The sequence below is a fragment of the Phocoena sinus genome, chromosome 12 (genome assembly GCF_008692025.1).
Source record: "Phocoena sinus isolate mPhoSin1 chromosome 12, mPhoSin1.pri, whole genome shotgun sequence".
Classification (NCBI taxonomy): domain Eukaryota; kingdom Metazoa; phylum Chordata; class Mammalia; order Artiodactyla; family Phocoenidae; genus Phocoena; species Phocoena sinus.
In genome coordinates, this window is record NC_045774.1 from 36,255,790 (window position 1) to 36,274,522 (window position 18,733).

General features: G+C 39.5%; 1 protein-coding gene across 10 annotated transcripts in view; it reads right to left on the reverse strand.

Annotated features, from left to right (window-relative positions):
• Positions 1–18,733, reverse strand: part of NCOA7 (nuclear receptor coactivator 7) — a 158,626-nt gene that overhangs the window by 120,560 nt on the left and 19,333 nt on the right. For all 10 annotated transcript variants that reach the window (XR_004352511.1, XR_004352509.1, XR_004352514.1 and 7 more), the window contains one exon: positions 2,814–2,924. Coding sequence is in view for 2 of the 10 variants with exons in the window: in XM_032651065.1 (XP_032506956.1) it covers positions 2,814–2,924 (111 nt within the window). In the remaining 8 variants the exon portion in view is untranslated. The remainder of the gene's footprint in view (positions 1–2,813; positions 2,925–18,733) is intronic.

An 18,733-nucleotide genomic window follows, 5' to 3' on the forward strand; every position in this document is an offset into this window, starting at 1 on the left:
AATCATTAAAATTAAAATCTAAAACTTTTGCTTTGCAAAAGACTGTTTTAGCAAGTTGAAAAGAAAAGCTACACACTGAAAGAAAATACTGGCAAACCGCATATCAAAGGACTAGTATCTAGAATGTATAAAGAACTCGCAACACTGAACAGTAAGAAAACAATCCAGTTAGAACACAGACAAAACACATGAAAAGATATTGTGCTGAAGAAGATGGACAGATGGCTAATAAGCACATGAAAAGATGTTGAACCTCATTAGTCATTAAAGCAATGCAAATTAAAACTACAATGAGATATCACCATACACCTCTCAGTATGGTTAAAATAAAAAAGAGTGACAATACCAAATGCTGATGAGGGTGCCAAGAAACTGGATCATTTATACATTGCAGATGGGAAGGAGTAGAAAATGGTATAGCCACTCTGGAAAAGAGTCCAGCAGTTTCTTATAAAATTAAACATGTACTTATCATTCGACTCAGCCATTCCATTGAGCCTTTATCCCAGATAAATTAAAACTGACACTCACAAAAAAATCTTTACACAAATGATCCTAGCTTTATTTGTAACAGTCCCAAACTAGAAACAACCCAAATGTCCTTCAATGGGTGAAGGGTTAAAAAATTGTGATACATCCATAACATGGAATACTACTCAGCAATAAAAAGGAACAAACTGTTGATACATACAACATCTTGGGCAGATCTCAAGTGCTATGATCTGAATGTTTGTGTACCCCCAAAATTCATATGCTGAAACCTAATGCCCAATGTGACGGTATTAGGAGATGGATGTCTTTGGGAGGTGATTAGGTTATGAGGGGCAGAACTCTCATACATGGAATTAGTGCACTTATAAAAGAGGCCTGAGAAAGCTCCTTGCCGCTTTCACCACGTGAAGTTACAGTGAGAAGGTGGCCTTTGATGAACCAGGAAGGGGGCTCTCACCAGACATAAAGCCTGACCATGATGGCTCCCTGGTCTTGGACTCCCAGCCCCTAGAACTGCGAGAAATAATTTCTGTTGTTTGTAAGCCACTCAGTCTGTGGTATTTTGTTACAGCAGTCCGAATAGACTAAGATATCAAGGGAATTGAACGAAGTGAAAAAAAATCTCAAAACATGAGATACCGTATGATTCCATTCATATAATATTTTTGAACTGACAAATTATAGAGATGGAAAACAGATTAGTGGTTGTCAGGAGTGATGGGCAGAAGGAAGAAGGTGAATATGGCTACAAAAGGGTAGCACATGGGATATTTTTGATGGAATTGTTCTGTATCTTGATTGTGATGGTGGCCACACAAATCTACACGTAATAAAACTGAACAGAACTAAATACACACACACACACACACACACACACACACACCCATGCACAAATGAGTGCTTCAGTGCTTGTAAACCCTGGTGAAATCTGAATAAGGTTAATGGACTGTATCAATATCAATTTCCTTGTGATATTTATTATACAATAGTTATGTAAGGTGGGAAACTAGATGAAAGGTATAAGATATCTCTGTATTATTTCTTAGAACTACATGTGAATCTACAATTATCTCAGAATTAAACATTTAGTTCTTGTTTATTCTAAGTGTCCTATCTTTCAATGGTTCACCCATTAGATGCCTGATTTCTTCCTTCCCCAAACAATCTTGCTACTCTCTGGGGTCCTAATAGGAAAAAATAATTCACTAAAATTAATAGTATAACTCTTGTTTTCCAAAAATTCTTATTCATGGTTTACTATTACTAAGTGAAACATGTCCTTTGGATACAACCCTATATTTGAATACTGACTCTTACACTACATGAAACGGACAAAATACTGACTTTCTGAGTTATCTCATTAATAAAACAGGGAGAAAACCTATTTCACAAGTTTATTGTGAAGATAAATGAAATAATAAGTAAAGTACTTGGCACACAGTAGTTCCTTAACAATCTAAAACCTAGCTTAATTTCTGAATAAAAACATCAAAGAAAAACTTTGTTTTTCAGTTTCCAAGACTTACATTTGGAAAACAGGAAGTGCATCTTTAACAAGAATATTGGGGCTGGGGATGTGGTGAGGCTGAATTAGTTCTTAAGAAGTATTTCAATTTAGGAGACCATAATGATCATTTTAAGCCTATGTTCTCACACTGAGTTTGAAAACATTCCAGCCATCAAAATGATTTATAAATGTTTTAATGAACCATTCATGTTATTATGATTAGTGAGTGGCTGCCATACAGATGTTTAAATCTGTAAATAGTAACCAATAATATAGTAGATTACTCCTATTCAGATACTAACACATGTACATATGTTGGACGAGTTCAAGCTTTAAAAATGACAGGTACTACAATGATACAATTTCATCCATTCCATTTACCTACAAAAGTACTTTTTAGTAATAGACACCCCACAAAGTAATAAGCTTTAAATATGTCATAGATTTTTAGTTATAACTCAACTAATTAAGCTACAGAGCAGCAGGAACTAAGTACTTAGGATTTAAAATTCAATGTAGGTTGTTAAACACAGGATTCTGAGCAATCTGCAGTGCAATGCATATAGAATGTTACATTCCCTGAGCAGTACTGGCCTGAGAGAACTGTCAAGGACAGAAAGAGAAGAACCAATCAAATGTTACTTCTCTAGTGTAAATAAGAAAAAGGATGAAACAAAGTGCATTTAACTTCTACTGGTTACCTGCTCTGTTTATGAACAGTCACAAATCACAAAACGCCAAGTAATACTTTAAGAACAAAGTCCCCTCAAACATTTTTTAAGTTCTGATATAAATTTGCAAAATGAATGCTTACCGAGCAAAATAACTTTGTTTCCGTTCCTTCTTCTCTTCCTTGGTATCCATAATATGCAATCAAAAGTGCAAAATATTTGAAAAATTCCTTTTTAATCAATGAGTCATCACCCTGAAAAAAAATAACAAAGTGACTGTAAATTAAGAAGTTTATAACGGCAATATGAAGAATGAAGCAGGGTGGAGCTACATGGCCCCAACAAATGGAAGCTTAAACTTTAACCAGTAAGCATAGTCACCATGAGTCATATATGAAATACAAATGCCCCCGCGGGAAGGGGAGGGGGGCAGGAAACTACAGTTAGAATGGAAGAGTTAAACTATAAAATAAAAAGTGGCTGGAAAAATAACCTGAAGTATTTTGCTCATAATTAGCAATTATTTCAAAACGTGCTAAAACAAAAACCACTGACTTGAGAAGGCTTTAGGCTAGCTATGCAGAAGCTAATTTTTTTTAAATTTCTGAATTTATGATCACTCCTTTGAAGCCGTTAATGACAAATATGTCTCATACAGAATGAGGAAAAATGGATCACTTAGGTGTTTTACAAGAATGTTCTTTTTTTAAAAACAAATCAGTGCTCTATTTTACTTCGGAAACATGCCAGCGAGTACGTCCCACTTAAGCAAATGTGGAAATGAAAGTACAAAGCCTCAGGAAGCTGTTCTTCAGAATGGCTTTATATGCTTCTCTCTGCCACTCCTTCCTTCCCACCCCTGCAACCCTCACCTAAGTTTCCCAGAAGCAACCTAATTTAAACCTGTAATAAGAGGTTGTCTCCAGATCCATCTTCCTTAAATATCACTTTCATCATGCCATGCCCCTGCTCAAAATTTCCCAATATCTACTTACTGCCTGGTTCACTAATCTAAACTGTACAGCATTAACCTTTCCTAAAATCTGTCTTCTCACCCTGAATGAGTCTCAAAGTAAAAGCAAAGAATTTATTAATCCATCTCAACTCCGTAAACAATTTAATTCACAATATATATTACAGGGAAGGTACTGTGATAAGTATCAGAGACCAAAGATAAATAAAACATGATATTTGGCCTAATGAAATTTATTATCTTGCAAGGGAGACACTTAGGATTTCAGGTCAATGGGATACAAATCACTATGAAGAAGGCACAGGGCCTAGAGGAAGAACACTTAGCCTTATGCAGGGCCCACCCCACCGCAATTTCCATATACACCAAGATCTCAAGGATGAGTATGGGTTCCTGGTTAAACGGTACAGGAAGCAAGTCCAGCTTGAACAAAAGCAAGGAGACACAATATTTCTCTGTTGCTCCAGGATTAAATGTGAAGCAGGGCAACAGTGGGAGATGAGGATGAAGACACAGGCAAGATTAGGGTCATGAAGACCTTTCATGTCATGCTGAAGAGTTTGAACTTGATCCTGGCTATGCGTTATGTGCTGCCACCCCCTTCCCTGCACCTATGTCGGCACCTGTGTCACTAAGTGATCATGCTGGCCCAAGGGCACCACTCCCGGCAGACATCACCAAAGGGGAGGAGGGAGTGTAACACATACAGATCACAGAGGATGGACTTGAGAGGATCGAGAACGGGGAAAACAGACGCACTAGAAAGATATTACAGTAAAACTAGTAGAGAGAGGAGGGCCCACACTTCGGCCAGCAGTATTTGACACAGAAGGAGGGGGCACAAGTTCAGAAAATATTTAGGAGGCAAATGAGTTCAGATTTGGTGACTCATTCCATGTAGACAACATGGGACAGAAAGGAATGATAAATGCTTTCCAAGTTTCTGCTTCAGGGACTGGGTAGACTGTGAAACTACAGATATGATACAATCTACAGGAAGTGGCATGCATTTGGAGGGAGGGGGCAGAAAAAGATGAAAGATCAGTTTTGGACATGCTGCCTTTGAGTGCTCATGGGATAGTCAACTGGAAACATTCACCAGATGTTTGATTTCATGTAAAGCACAGGAGTGCAGTGAGGGCTAGAGAAAAAGATTTAGAAATTATCAACATATGGCTGTAGTTAAGGGGAAAAAAAACCCAAAAAACAGTACGATAACACCCTGCAGGTATGACAACTATGCACAGGGTCCTGTATGGAAACAATGGATGACACAGTTTCAACTCTTACTGCTTTATCTCCATGGCTTTGACATGGTGGGGCCCTCAAGGGATTTACCAACCAGTAGGGAAATTAAGATGAGTGTCAGGTCAATGGGATACAATTGGTTAAACTAACTCCACAATAAAATGTGGAGTTAGTAACCTGGAGCTGTCCGAACAATAACACTAAGAAACCAGAAGACACAAAGTTCAATTTTGATTGAGGTGACAAAGTAAACCTTCTAGGGTGGTGAGGATTTCAATAAGTAGAGAGGAAAAAGAGATGGCATTCCAGAAAGAGGGAATACCTGAGCATAAGTATGGGCATGAAAAGGGCAAGATGGGCAGAGTAGCTACCGGGCAGAGAAAGAAAACCAACCACGATGCCTACCTTCTGTTAAGTCACTATTTCAACGTATTATCCCCATGTTCTCTCTTTTAATCCTTACACCCACAATATGAGTTAGGTATCCTTACTTCCATTAAACTGAGGCTGAGAGGTACTAATTTCCCTAGTTCAACATTACCAGCCTTGGTGGAGCAGAGATTTAAATCCAGTTTGGTGTACATTTCAATGTCTTTCAATAACCTTTGGAGCCAGAAAGCATTTGGAGATGAGTTAGAAAGAGTGGTCTGGAATCAGCAGCCTCCAATGCCTCGGCATAGACTCTACAGGTTAGGACAAATGTACCTGGCCATGAGTAGGATGGGGGTCACTGAGACCTCCAATAGTACTGCCTCAGTGGAGTAGTGGGGTTGAAAGCCATGCCTCAATGAATGAGGGAAGTACTCATTCAAGAACTGTGGTAACAAAGAAACGACAGTGGCCGAGTGTCCAACTCTCCTAACCTCCATTTCACATGTGGCCTGAACCCACTGGGCTCCTCCCCAACTCTATACCTTAATCCTTACTCTTTTCCCAAGCTTGAGGTAACCTTGCTACACTCTTTCTGACCAGATCCAGCACAAGGGCCCAATTCTGCTCCCCCGACCACTTGTGTGCCCTTCTCTCTTGGCCGTGTAAGCGTACTTCACGTGTCACTTATCACTTACTGTGAGGCACCTATGGGCACTTAATCGTACGCTGTGTGACAATGCCACTTCACTTACCCTCCTCAACCCCAAACAAACCAAAGTTCCTCCAAGTCAAAAACCATCATGTTTCATACTTCCCTTATACTTCCCTAAATACCTAACACAGAACTAGGCAGAAAAGCCACATAAAAGCTAAGCAAGGAATTAATCCAGCCCTGGGGATAAGATCAATTATATGGCAAACTGATATCAATCCAAGGATTCCTCCCAAATTAACAATTATTTGGAAATGGAGAATGTAGGTTCAAGCCAGCCTCTCTGGAACTCCAGATAGAATTAGAACCCTGGCTTTCTGCCCTGCCCTGGGCCAGGTGGTTTATTTTAAAGTTCCTCTCCTGCATGCCACCATATGTGATGATCTCTGTTTATTAGATTTCCCCTCATGAATAAAAATGAAGTCATAACAGTCTAATTGGAAAATTTTTATATTGCAAGCTGAGCCAGAAACTAATATGTGGTTCCAGTGGAAAAATATTGACAAAAATAAGTACAGGAGGAAAAGATTAAATGATCCGAGAACTGACATCTGGTGCTGCTGTGTCTGTTTAGAACTGGCAGAGCTCTTTTTCCATTTTCTATTTGATAAATAAAAAAATATCCAAATCTTTGGTTTCTTTTAAATTTCTGGGAATTTATACATTTCTTAAACAAGACAGATGCAGTTCTTTCAGGTCTAGGCACACCAACAGATTAACCAGAAAGAGATCAGCAAAGGATGCTATAAAAATGATTTGCACAGCGCACCACCCAGCAGCCTTCATGCTTCAGTGAAGAACCAGAGCTCCTTTAAATCAGTCTCTAATGGGAACTACATTTTCCATTATAAGTGGTTATAATGGGCTTCTTAAAAGCCCTTTTTCATTTAATGCTGACTTTCTCCTCACATCAATAAACGCTAGACTCGTCCAAACACTGAATTACAAGAGTCTCCTGCATTTACAGTGTGTTACGTTTTTACATTTACGGTGTATTACATAATTACAAGAGTCTCCTGCATTTATGGTGTATGAGGGAACACAAGATGTATCTTCTATTTAAATATTATTTTGTAATCTTAAATCAGAATGGTCAATTTAAACCTACATTCAGTTCATTATTCAAAAAAACAAAAAACAAAAAGAAACCGGCACATACAAAATCCTTACCTCACAAGAGCTGTGTTGAAGACAAAGTATTTTCTGTGTCACCAGCAAATGTCTGATGCTCCCCATGACACCACTTAGAAGGGATTTAAGGACAGAGCTACCAGACTCCCTAACTACATCAAACCAGTGTGGACCCACAGCCCAGTGTGGCTTTTTGGCTTCACATCTACACTGCAGCTCCTTGTTCATTCAGGTATAACCAGCGAGGACTAGAAAAACACCAGAGCACCCATGATGTCCATCAACTGTTTTCCCAACAACAGGTTTCCTATTATACAAATGAAATAATGACAACAACATGCTTTAAGGCTTGGTCACACTAAATTTGTCCACATAAGGAACAGACCAAAATGTACCGTTCTATGCAGACATTTCCTCCTAGAAAATACTTAGACTTATACTGAAATATGACAGGTGTTCAGTCTTTCTCAAAGCCATACTGTCATCTAAACACGTAAAGGGTATTCAAATATCAGTGTTAACCAAGGTCAGAAATTTGAATACTCTTTTTAACAAGAAACCTGGGAAGAAAGACACAGAAATAGAACAAAAGTCTGCCACAAACATGTAGGGGGAGCATCTAGGAGATAACGCTCCCAGATAAACAAATGTGTGTCACAGAAGCAAAGCAACAGAAAACAGAACTTAATGGCAACAAAGAACTAAAAAGTTATGCCTGAATCAAGGTGATGATAAAGGACAGGCCAGTGGTCTATCACTTGAATGGGACAAAGGCAATGGATGGCAAAATGACTGGAGACCTCATCAACTCTTACTCCATTATTCTTTGCCTAGGGAAATGAAATTAGACCTGAGAAGAATTAAACAAATGTGGGTTTCAGTGCTCTTTTACCTAAGATGAGTACAGAGGTTTCATCAAATCTCCTAGACACTCTAAATGAAGAATCAACTCTGGGCTAGACAGATCACTTCATAAGTTCTCTCTAGGAAGAGAACGTGCAAATGAGATTTCTAAAACATCACTGGCAGGGTCAGGAGTTGTTGAATATGTGGAAAATGCCAAAAGCCTGACAAGAGGCAAATACTTTTTAATTTTCATCAAAATAGAGAGGGGAGTGTGCAAATTACACACTGGAGAACATCACATAGATCTGTAGCAAAACTTTAGACGTGATCATTAAAGGCAGCTTGGCAAGGGCTCAGAAGAGGAGGCGGTGAACCCTGAGATCCAGAATGTTCACAGAAAACCAACCATTCAGCAGAACAACAAACAAGCAGGTTCCTTTTTGAAGCATCTACCAGGGACCAAGTACTCTGCTGGAGATACAAAGATGAAGACAGCACTCACAGGCCAGGAAGCTCAGGTGGAACAGGCAACGGATACCCACCAGCTGGTAAGACGAGTGGTCCGATATTGGTGGGTACAAGGAACCACACAGCACAGAGTGGAAGCAACTACTCTCCCAGGAAGGGAAGGAGGGTCAGGGAAGCTCCACAGATGATGCCAGAGCTGGACTATGAGGGAGGAACGGGAGTTTGATCCTGAATGCAGAAGAGGTTGGTCTCACTAGGCAGAACGAGGATGGTACGAGCCATCGGGAGGGAATACATGGTACACTGCGTGGGAGGCCTGCGTGGTCTGGTGTGGCTCTCGTATAGGGCTGGTAGAGGGGAGGAAGTTCAGAGAATGGTGGTCTAGCCAAATTATACTGACCTAATTTCCCTCTTGGACATAGTTACTGTTCCAGTGCATCAAGGAAATTAGGTAACCACTGTGTAACTGTACTTAAAAGGCACCGGATAAGTTTCTCTTGATCTGCTTATGAATAAGATTGAGAAATGCGGCCTAGACATGGATGGATGCTTCTATGATTAGGCTCATTACAGAAAGCACTGAACCACTGTACCAAGAGGTATGTGCTGACCAACTGACTGGCCTCAACCCGGAGCTGAGAGCTGACCTCCAACTTCAACCTGGAGGGAAGATGTTAACAGCTTAATGCAGTGCTCGTCCTTAAGGCTTGTCCTCACCAGTAAATTCACCACTGACATGAATGAAAACAGGGGTCTCGGGGCTTCCCTGGTGGCGCAGTGGCTGAGAATCTGCCTGCCAATGCAGGGGACACGGGTTCGAGCCCTGGTCTGGGAGGATCCCACATGCCGCGGAGCAACTGGGCCCGTGAGCCACAACTACTGAGCCTGCACGTCTGGAGCCTGTGCTCTGCAACGGGAGGGGCCGCGACAGTGAGAGGCCCGCGCACCGCGATGAAGAGTGGCCCCTGCCCGCCACAACTGGAGAAAGCCCTTGCACAGAAACAAGACCCAACACAGCCAAAAATAAATTAATTAATTAAAAAAACAAAAACAGGGGCCTCATTGGACTTTTGGAGGGATAAATAACATCCTGGATAACAGCATTTCAATTCAGACAGACATCAGCTGTCTGTAGATTAATTTGGGGTTCTACATCTGGGAGAGGTGGTAAGGAACGAGAGAAAGGGAGAACCCAACATTAGCACAAGTGACCATGACCTGCAGTTTGAGGTGACAGTAAGATCCACACACCCAGTGGTGCGATGCCACTGCTTCCCAACCCCTCCCGCCCCACCTTGGCAAAAACAACAAAACAAAACAAAACCACTAATGCAATCAACCCAGAATAAAAAAGACTATGGTGGTCTGTCCCACGCTTTTTGAGGATTCGAATATATCAAGATTACTGCACTTAGCTCTGGGTCTCCCACTACCGTATAGGAGAAATATAAGGAAACTGGAACAAACAGAATGATTAACTAACACAAAATGAAACTTTAAGAATAGTAGTCAAAGGAGCTGGTCAGGGTTAGCATGGAAAGAGTTGGGAGGAAAGGACAGCTATTTCCAAATACCTCAAGGATCTTATCTGGCAGAGGATTTAGCCTTGTACCAATAGAACTTCAAGGGTGTGCCTAGGACTAGGCACCGGATATTAAGGGAGAGGCGTCTTGGCTCAACATAAAGGCTTGATGCAAAGAGCTGTCTCCAGAGACAGCAGCTTCCTGATCGCCAAAGATGACCGAGCACAAGCTGGACAACCATTCTGTGGGGTCGCTGTAGACCTTATCAAAAAATCAACACCCCTCACCTAAATGAATACAGTTGCCCCTTGAACAACAAGGGTTTGGACCTCGTAGGTCCACCTATACTCCTATTTTTTCAGTAACTATAGTACAGTCCTACAGGATCCTTGGACATAGAGGAACTGCATATACAGAGGGCCCACTGTGAGTTATACACATTTTTTTTACCTACATGGAGGATTGGTGCTCCAACCCCCCACATTTTTCAATGGTCAACTGTATATAAGTATTTTATAACATGCCCTTTATAATGCTGAGATGAAGTTGATAGATAATATAACCCATTTAACACACTGAATTTTATGAAGTCGATGTAATGCCCCAAAGGAAAATAATTGATAACAGGTAGTTCAGTATGTAAATTCTGAGGTTCCAAAAATCAATATAGGGCTTCCCTGGTGGCGCAGTGGTTGAGAGTCCGCCTGCCGATGCAGGGGACACGGGTTCGTGCCCCGGTCCGGGAAGATCCCACATGCCGCGGAGCGGCTGGGCCTGTGAGCCATGGCCGCTGAGCCTGCGCGTCCGGAGCCTGTGCTCCGCAACGGGAGAGGCCACAACAGTGAGAGGCCCGCGTACTGAAAAAAAAAAAAAAAAATCAATATAATGCCAAAAGAAAAGTAGCTTACAACAGGTAAGTTGTAAGTTAATAATTTATAATAATAAAGTAAATTCTCAGGCACAATTTCATTAGAAGACACAACAAAACACTCAGACGCTTACACCAACTTATTTAGGACAAGTTTAGCTATAGGTGAAATAAGATCAGAAATAATTTCACTACATATGAGAAGTACAGGAAGATGAAAGAGCAGAGGTGAGAGGTTGGGAGGGGGTGGGTAATGGGTAGGTGGGAGTACACAGAACATTAGAATAAAAACTAGTGCTATAAATAATAACCAGAATTTCTATACATAGTAATTTAGAACCAATCTCTTTCTTTTCTTTAGAATGTCCCAATAAATATTCATGTAGGTCCTACAGATGACATGAAATTTGAAATATAAGGACAATTATTTGGTGTCTAGGACTGTCCTGCTCATTGCAGGGCACTTGGCACCTCTGCTTCCCCCAACTAAATGCTAGTGCCCCTCCCCAGGAACCATGCCAACCAAACTGCACCCCAGTGGGGAATACTACACTCTGAAAACCACTGTTACAGAGGAAGGTCAAGTTCCATGGATAAACTAACATTTTTAATTAAAATTTTTTAATTTCAAAAATTCCTTCAAAGCTGAGATCTTACAAACTCCACACATCTGAGTCGTTCTCTGTTTTCGAGATTCTCTGTGCTTTACCTGACTAACCCCTCGGACTCTTATTATTAAGGCAGCACAGTGCCCTTAAAGCAGGACAAGCCCAGTTGGAATCCAGATTCTACCATCTCCAAGGTATGTAGCCTTGGGCAAGTTACTCAATTTCTCTAGACCCCAGTTTCCTTATCTGTAAAAGGCCTGGTATAGAGATGAGATGTGTCCAAGAGGTATCTATCGAGTCTAGCACCCCATGGAACAGAAAATTCTCTCCATTGAGATTTCAACAAGCCCAAACGTTCCTGTGTTCATGAAAGTTACACCTACCTTCATCAGCACCTGGAGAGGCAGATTCAAATTTGCCCCTAAACAGAAGCGTTAGATCATGAACTAACTCAAGCCAGGCAGCCCGGGTGAATGAATCTACGTAGAGATGGCAGCAAGCAGCAACAGTTAAAACTGTTTACTGAACATTAACCATATGCACCAGATTTTTTTGTTCAATGCTATTACACACACTGTTTAATCTTTATGACTATATGAGAGTTCATATTCTCAATCCTTTTTAGATAAAGAATCTGAAATTTAGAAAGGTTGAAACATTTATTCAAGGTCAAACAGCCATAAAAGTTAGAGCCAGAATGATCAGCTTTGTCTAATGCCAAAGTCAGAGCCACTCATTATGGCCTCTAACGCGAGGCAATATTACTACACAGAATTTTCACGTCAATTGCCTGGTTCTTTCCAGATTTACCCACCATTAAAAGAACAAGAGGGTGAACACCGGTTTTCTGGTCAATTGTCTTTTAGGACATCGATCCTGAACTGTATTCAGGTTAGTCACTGCTATTCATTAATAAATGCCCTGCACTGAACATGTTCAAGCATTTAATAAACATTTATTGCACTGAATTAGACTTTTAAAGAGCTAACTGGAAAGCACATTCCCTTAATTCACTAAATTAAGTGAATTACCTCTTAAGTTTTAAGGACAGAAGTAATAATAAAACTGTGAATATGCCAGAAATATTTCCCTTAGCTGTTGGCAATTTTTTTTTTGTTTCTGTTGTTTTGAAAAGTAATCTTCTGCCAATCCAATTATTTCCCCGCTGAAAACGAAATTAGTAAGTACAAAGAATCAGAATTTAAAAATGGAATTTTGATCTTTCTAAAAAATGTTGTTTATTGATTTTAAGTTACAAAAGTCCCCCCCCTTTTTTTAGGGGCTAAAACTGAAGGTCCTTTTTAGAACTAAAAATTATGATTCTATAAACTTCTACCGGAGTTTTTTAATATACTGCATGCATTCTCTCATTAATACTTATAAGGATATATGGATTCAGTCTTGTACAGTTTTCTACCTGTACACAAAGACAAACAGGAAAAATATGCAGGAAGTCATATAAAAAGTTATTGGAGACAATGAAAACAGAACAGAGTCTGCTCTGCTGATCTCACGTCTCAACCATAAGAGGAAACTTCCTCTTTCTCACCATCAATCACTATTTATTGGTTGTCTGCTCTATGTATATGATTGTCCCTACCCTCACAAGAGTTGAAAAAAATCTGATGCCTGCATCACCACAGAGGTAGTTTCTAGGGACACCCCCTACTATTGCTCCAGTACTGTAAGATCACTTCAGATCATCTCTAAGGTGAGTCTAAAGGTGGTAGGCTCCAAACAGCATCAATAAACAAACAGGTGACATGGGAAGAAAAGTTTCTCTTCAATTACCTCTGGAATTCATTTTAATATTATTCGATAGACCCACTGCTAAAATCCTAGGATCTCTGGCCTATTTGACTCTTTTTGCAGATATCTTCTAGCCCTGGCCCAAAAGGAATTTAAAAAAAAAGAAAAAAGTTCCACAGTCTTCTGGAGTCTCTACTAGTATAGAACTCAAGCCTATTCCCCAAGGCCTTCCAGAGAGTAGGCACCAATGTGAATCACTACACCAGCTGCCTTTGCTCACAGCAAATGCCATCACTGCTGCAGGGGTTCTGGCCTTGCATCATGCCCCAACTCCTTCAATTTTAGGACAGAAATAAGTGTGGCCAGTGGTTACTACTAATTATTATTATTATTTGATGGGAGGTATCTATTTGATGGATCTGGGTTAATTGAAACAAACGAAACCAATAAAATTTGATGGATGAAAGATGTAATAAATGGAATACCTTTCCAAAGAACATACAGTATATGGGCTGCAAACACTAGTTTCCAAGAATTAGAGTGTCTTTTGAGACTGAAGAGACATGAAGTTCACTTTACCAGGTAAGCTGCCATTTCACTGAGGAAAAGTCACATGCTCCTTTGTTCTCGTGTGGATGGTACCGGCAATTGAATGCTATTTTCAAAATACACTGGCCTACAACCCAATATGTGTAAAAATGCAAAATAATTGAATTATCACCCTTTTTAATACGCTTTCAGCATATTTATTTACATGGAATGTACAGGTGGCAATAAACAATTTACACTTACTCCAAAATAGTGCCTTGTCACATACTGACAAGCAATCTCTTCAATCAGTAAGCTTACTAAGAACCTGTTTTATGCCTATCACTGCACAATTTATCTAAAACCTATGCATATAAAGAGGACTCAATACATTCTAATACACTCTGAGAAAACTTCGATTTTTGACAAGGAAATAAAATCTACAAAAATTAAACAATCAGAAAAAAAGGATATGACAGAAAGTAATGCCAAATAAAATTTGTTATGCAAAGAGAAGTACCAATGGAAAGAAAAGGGCCAGGTCACATAGGCCAGTGTTCTTAGGGAAGGTGTTTGAAGTGGGACAACACCAAAAACAACCATTCTGGTTATAGTTCAACAGTGCTACCCAATGAACAGTCATATCTGTAAACCAGAAAGAATTTTATCGTTAATGAAAATGTTCTCTATCAGAGCATGCTCAAGAGGACTGGAATTCTACCCTACCCTCAGATGTGTAAGGCAAAAACGGAGAGGCGCATGTAGTGCTTTGGTTGGTACGGCACAAGATGTGGGAAACATGCAAACGTGGGTTCAGGAAGAAGCATAGTGAAAAGTGCCACGAGGCAGGGAATCTGCTCAACACAAAATTAAACCAGCATCAGGAAGTAGTGTGACCTCTTCTTTGAAAAAAATTATGCATATGATATTCAATTCTAATTTTCCAAGAGACTGGGTTAAGAAATCAACTCTATGGTTTAAGTATGTTTTCTTTTAAAGGTTTATTAAGTTGTTTGATATAAAAGTTCTTGCAGAATTCAAAAGAAAATGGGCTCTTTGGCCATTTGGCCAGACTGGATTGTTGTACTCAATTAAGCACTCCCGCCTTGTAAGAGAATTACACATGCAAACCGTCTGCTATGCCACTTTGTGGTGCTCTGCACTAGTACACAGAGTATTCTTCTCTACCCAGTTGGCCATGTGGTTGTTTTAACCAACAGACTGAGGACTAACAGTGTACCCACTTCAACTTAAGGCTCTAAGAGACCTGGCAAGTTTCTGTTCTCCACCAGAAAAGTATGCCTCAGGTAGTGGCTTTTCCTTCTTCAGAACGGGTCCCAGAATGAAGATGTGTGGAACAGACCTGAACTCCTACCTCAGCTTTGGAGTCCAGCCCAGCCCTGCTGGACCCAGCCAACAGTACCCAAACCACAGTCAACCTGCAGATTCATGAATGTGAAATAAATATTTGTGGTTCCAAGCCACGAAGATTTGGAGGCTGTTATGCAGTATTATTACAACAAAAAACCCAACACACCTTTAGAAATATCCTAATCCACAAATTACTTTGTGGATTTTTACCAGGAAGATCAAAGCCACATAGTACATGTTACCATCTATAGGCATAATTCTACCGAGGCCTGGAATACCAAAGCCCAGAGACAGAAGCAGCCAATTAACACAAACAGCCAAAAAAGCATCCCTTCCTTCCAGTTGTCATTTACCTCACAACCAATGTGCATGGCTATGGAAGTTTAGCTACAAGGAGGCATCACTTGACACCAAGCGTGACTTATGTACATCTTGGTACATTCACCTACAGACTTTGATATTATTTATTGTTATGGTTGAACTGTGTCACACACACCCCCCAAAAAAATGCTGAAGTTGTATCCACTGTAACCCAGGATGTGACCTTACTTGGAAAGAGGGTCACTGCAGATGTAATCAGTTAAAAGGAGGTCATACTGGAGTATGGTGGGCCTCTAATCCAATATGACTGGTGTCCTTATAAGAAGATGGCCATGTGAAGATCAAGACACACAGGAAGAACTCCACGTGAAGACAGAAGCACAGATTAGAGCTAGGCAGCTACAAGCCAAGGAATGCCAAGGACAGCCAGCAAATCACAAGAAGCCAAAAGCAAGACAGGATTATTTTACAGGTTTCAGAGACATCGTGGCCCTGTCGACACCTTGATTTTAGACTCCACCCTCCAGAATTACAGACAATGAATTCCTGTTGTTTTAGGCTACCCAGTTTTCGGTAATTGTCAGAGCAACTCTAGGAAACATTCACTTATCTTAAATCTTATATACTATCACTGTTCCAAAAGGACACTACCTCAAAAATATTGTTACTTCCCCATTATGTCTATTCTGCCACTTTCTCATATAATTTAAAGGAAATGTGGGCATATGATTGAGAGCATCGGTAAATATCATTTTGAATATTAGAACAGAAAGCTCACATAGTTAACATCTGTACCCAGGAGACAATTCAAGCACAGTTTATTGAGTAGATGGACTAAGAACTGACCTGATTATCAGGGAAAATTCTTAACATAAAATGAGTTTTGAAATCTTCTGAGAATGTAGCATCACCATAGTAGCATGCCACTCTTACCACACTTTAGCAATTTTAATCTAACAAACTCATACTCCTACATTTCTCACACACACTTATGCTGTCTCGTACCATTTTCTAATTAATGGCTCCTCATGCCCATATTCCTTTCAATCAGACTGTATGCTCTCAAAAGGTGTGTCTCATGTTCTACATGTATAAGCAAGTGTGCCTGTGCACGCATGCACGCACACACACACAGTGACATACAATACAACTTCTAGTTCAGGTTAGACATAGGATTTATGTTTAATAAGTTGACTTTTTATTTGTTATGGCTAAATACATAACAGAAACTGACTTCGGTTATAGAACAATAAGGTCTTAACCTTTTATTTATATTAGTGGTCTCCATTTTCTAAAGTTATATTCCACGTCAATAAAAGCATCCGAGCATAAAATCCTAATACGTACATTTTTCACATAAAAAATGTCTTCTGCACTAATACATGCATTATAAAACATATAACAAAATAGAAGTCATGAAAAGATGATACAGACATTCTAACAATTTCTTCCCATACCCTCAAGGGGCACATGAACCCCGCTGGAGAACCACTGGTCCAAGCTATGAGAGCAGATACGTGAAAATATTTCCTAGGATTTGGTCTTTTCTAGGAAACACAAGACCTATGAGAATCTAAAATATTTACAAACTTTAAACACATTCTCTGGCAAACTCCTGAAACTCTCTTGATCAAACAAGCAATACTTTACAGTTGATGATAGTTATCCTTGCAACTAGGATTAGTCTGTATATTACTGGACCCTAATTGTAAATGCATTTAGTAACTGTGATGTTCTTTGCAATTCAGTCCTTTAGTTTTTAGACTTTAGGAATGAAAATCTATTATCAAAATTTCAGGCAAATATCTGTAAGACTGAGAGAACCAAACGATACAACATTCTGACCTTGAAAATAAAAGAATGAGAAAGATGGGCAAAGAGGAAGATGGAACAGAAAACTCATAAACCATCTCCTAAGAATGTTATCAACACAACAACATGCAGTCTTCTTGTGTTCCATGTGCATGCATGTGGACAACCACGTGCTAGAAACCTGAAGGGCACAGAGTAGTACAAAACACAACCCCTACCAGCTAACGGTAAGAAAAACTAAGTCATAAAGCAAGCCTATATTTAATTTGCAGTACAAGATGTTACCAGAAAATGACTAGAGCTAATCAATGAATTTGGTAAAGTAGCAGGATAAAAAAATAATGCAAGAAATCTCTTGGATTCTTATACACTAATGATGAAAAATCTGAAAGAGAAATTAAGGAAACACTCCCATTTACCACTGCAACAAAAAGAATAAAATACCTAGGAATAAACCTACCTAAGGAGACAAAAGACCTGTATGCAGAAAACTATAAGACACTGATGAAAGAAATTAAAGATGATACAAACAGATGGAGACATATACCATGTTCTTGGATTGGAAGAATCAATATTGTGAAAATGACTATACTACCCAAAGCAAACTAAAGATTCAATGCAACCCCTATCAAACTACCAAAGGCATTTTTCACAGAACTAGAACAAAAAATTTCACAATTTGTATGGAAACACAAAAACCCCCGCATAGCCAAAGCAATCCTGAGAAAGAAAAATGGAGCTGGAGGAATCAGGCTCCCTGACTTCAGATTATACTACAAAGCTACATTAATCAAGACAGTATGGTACTGGCACAAAAACAGAAATATAGATCAATAGAATAGGATAGAAAGCCCAGAGATAAACGCACACACATAATGGTCACCTTATCTTTGATAAAGGAGGCAAGAATATACAATGGAGAAAAGACAGCCTCTTCAATAAGTGGTGCTGAGAAAACTGGACAGCTACATATAAAAGAATGAAATAAGAACACTTCCTAACACCATACACAAAAATAAACTCAAAATGGATTAAAGATCTAAATTTAAGGCAAGACCCTATAAAACTCTATAGGCAGAACACACTCTATGACATAAATCACAGGAAGATCCTTTTTGACCCACCTCCTAGAGAAATGGAAATAAAAACAAAAATAAACAAATGAGACCTAATGAAACTAAAAAGCTTTTGCACAGCAAAGGAAACCATAACCAAGACCAAAAGACAACCCTCAGAATGGGAGAAAATATTTGCAAACGAAGTAACTGACAAAGGATTAATCTCCAAAATATACAAGCAGCTCATGCAGCTCAATATCAAAAAAACAAACAACCCAATCTAAAAATGGGCAGAAGACCTAAATAGACATTTCTCCAAAGAAGATATACAGATTGCCAACAAACACATGAAAGGATGCTCAACAACACTAATCTTAGAGAAATGCAAATCAAAACCACAATGAGGTATAACCTCACACCAGTCAGAATAGCCATCATCAAAAAAACTACTAACAATAAATGCTGGAGAGGGTGT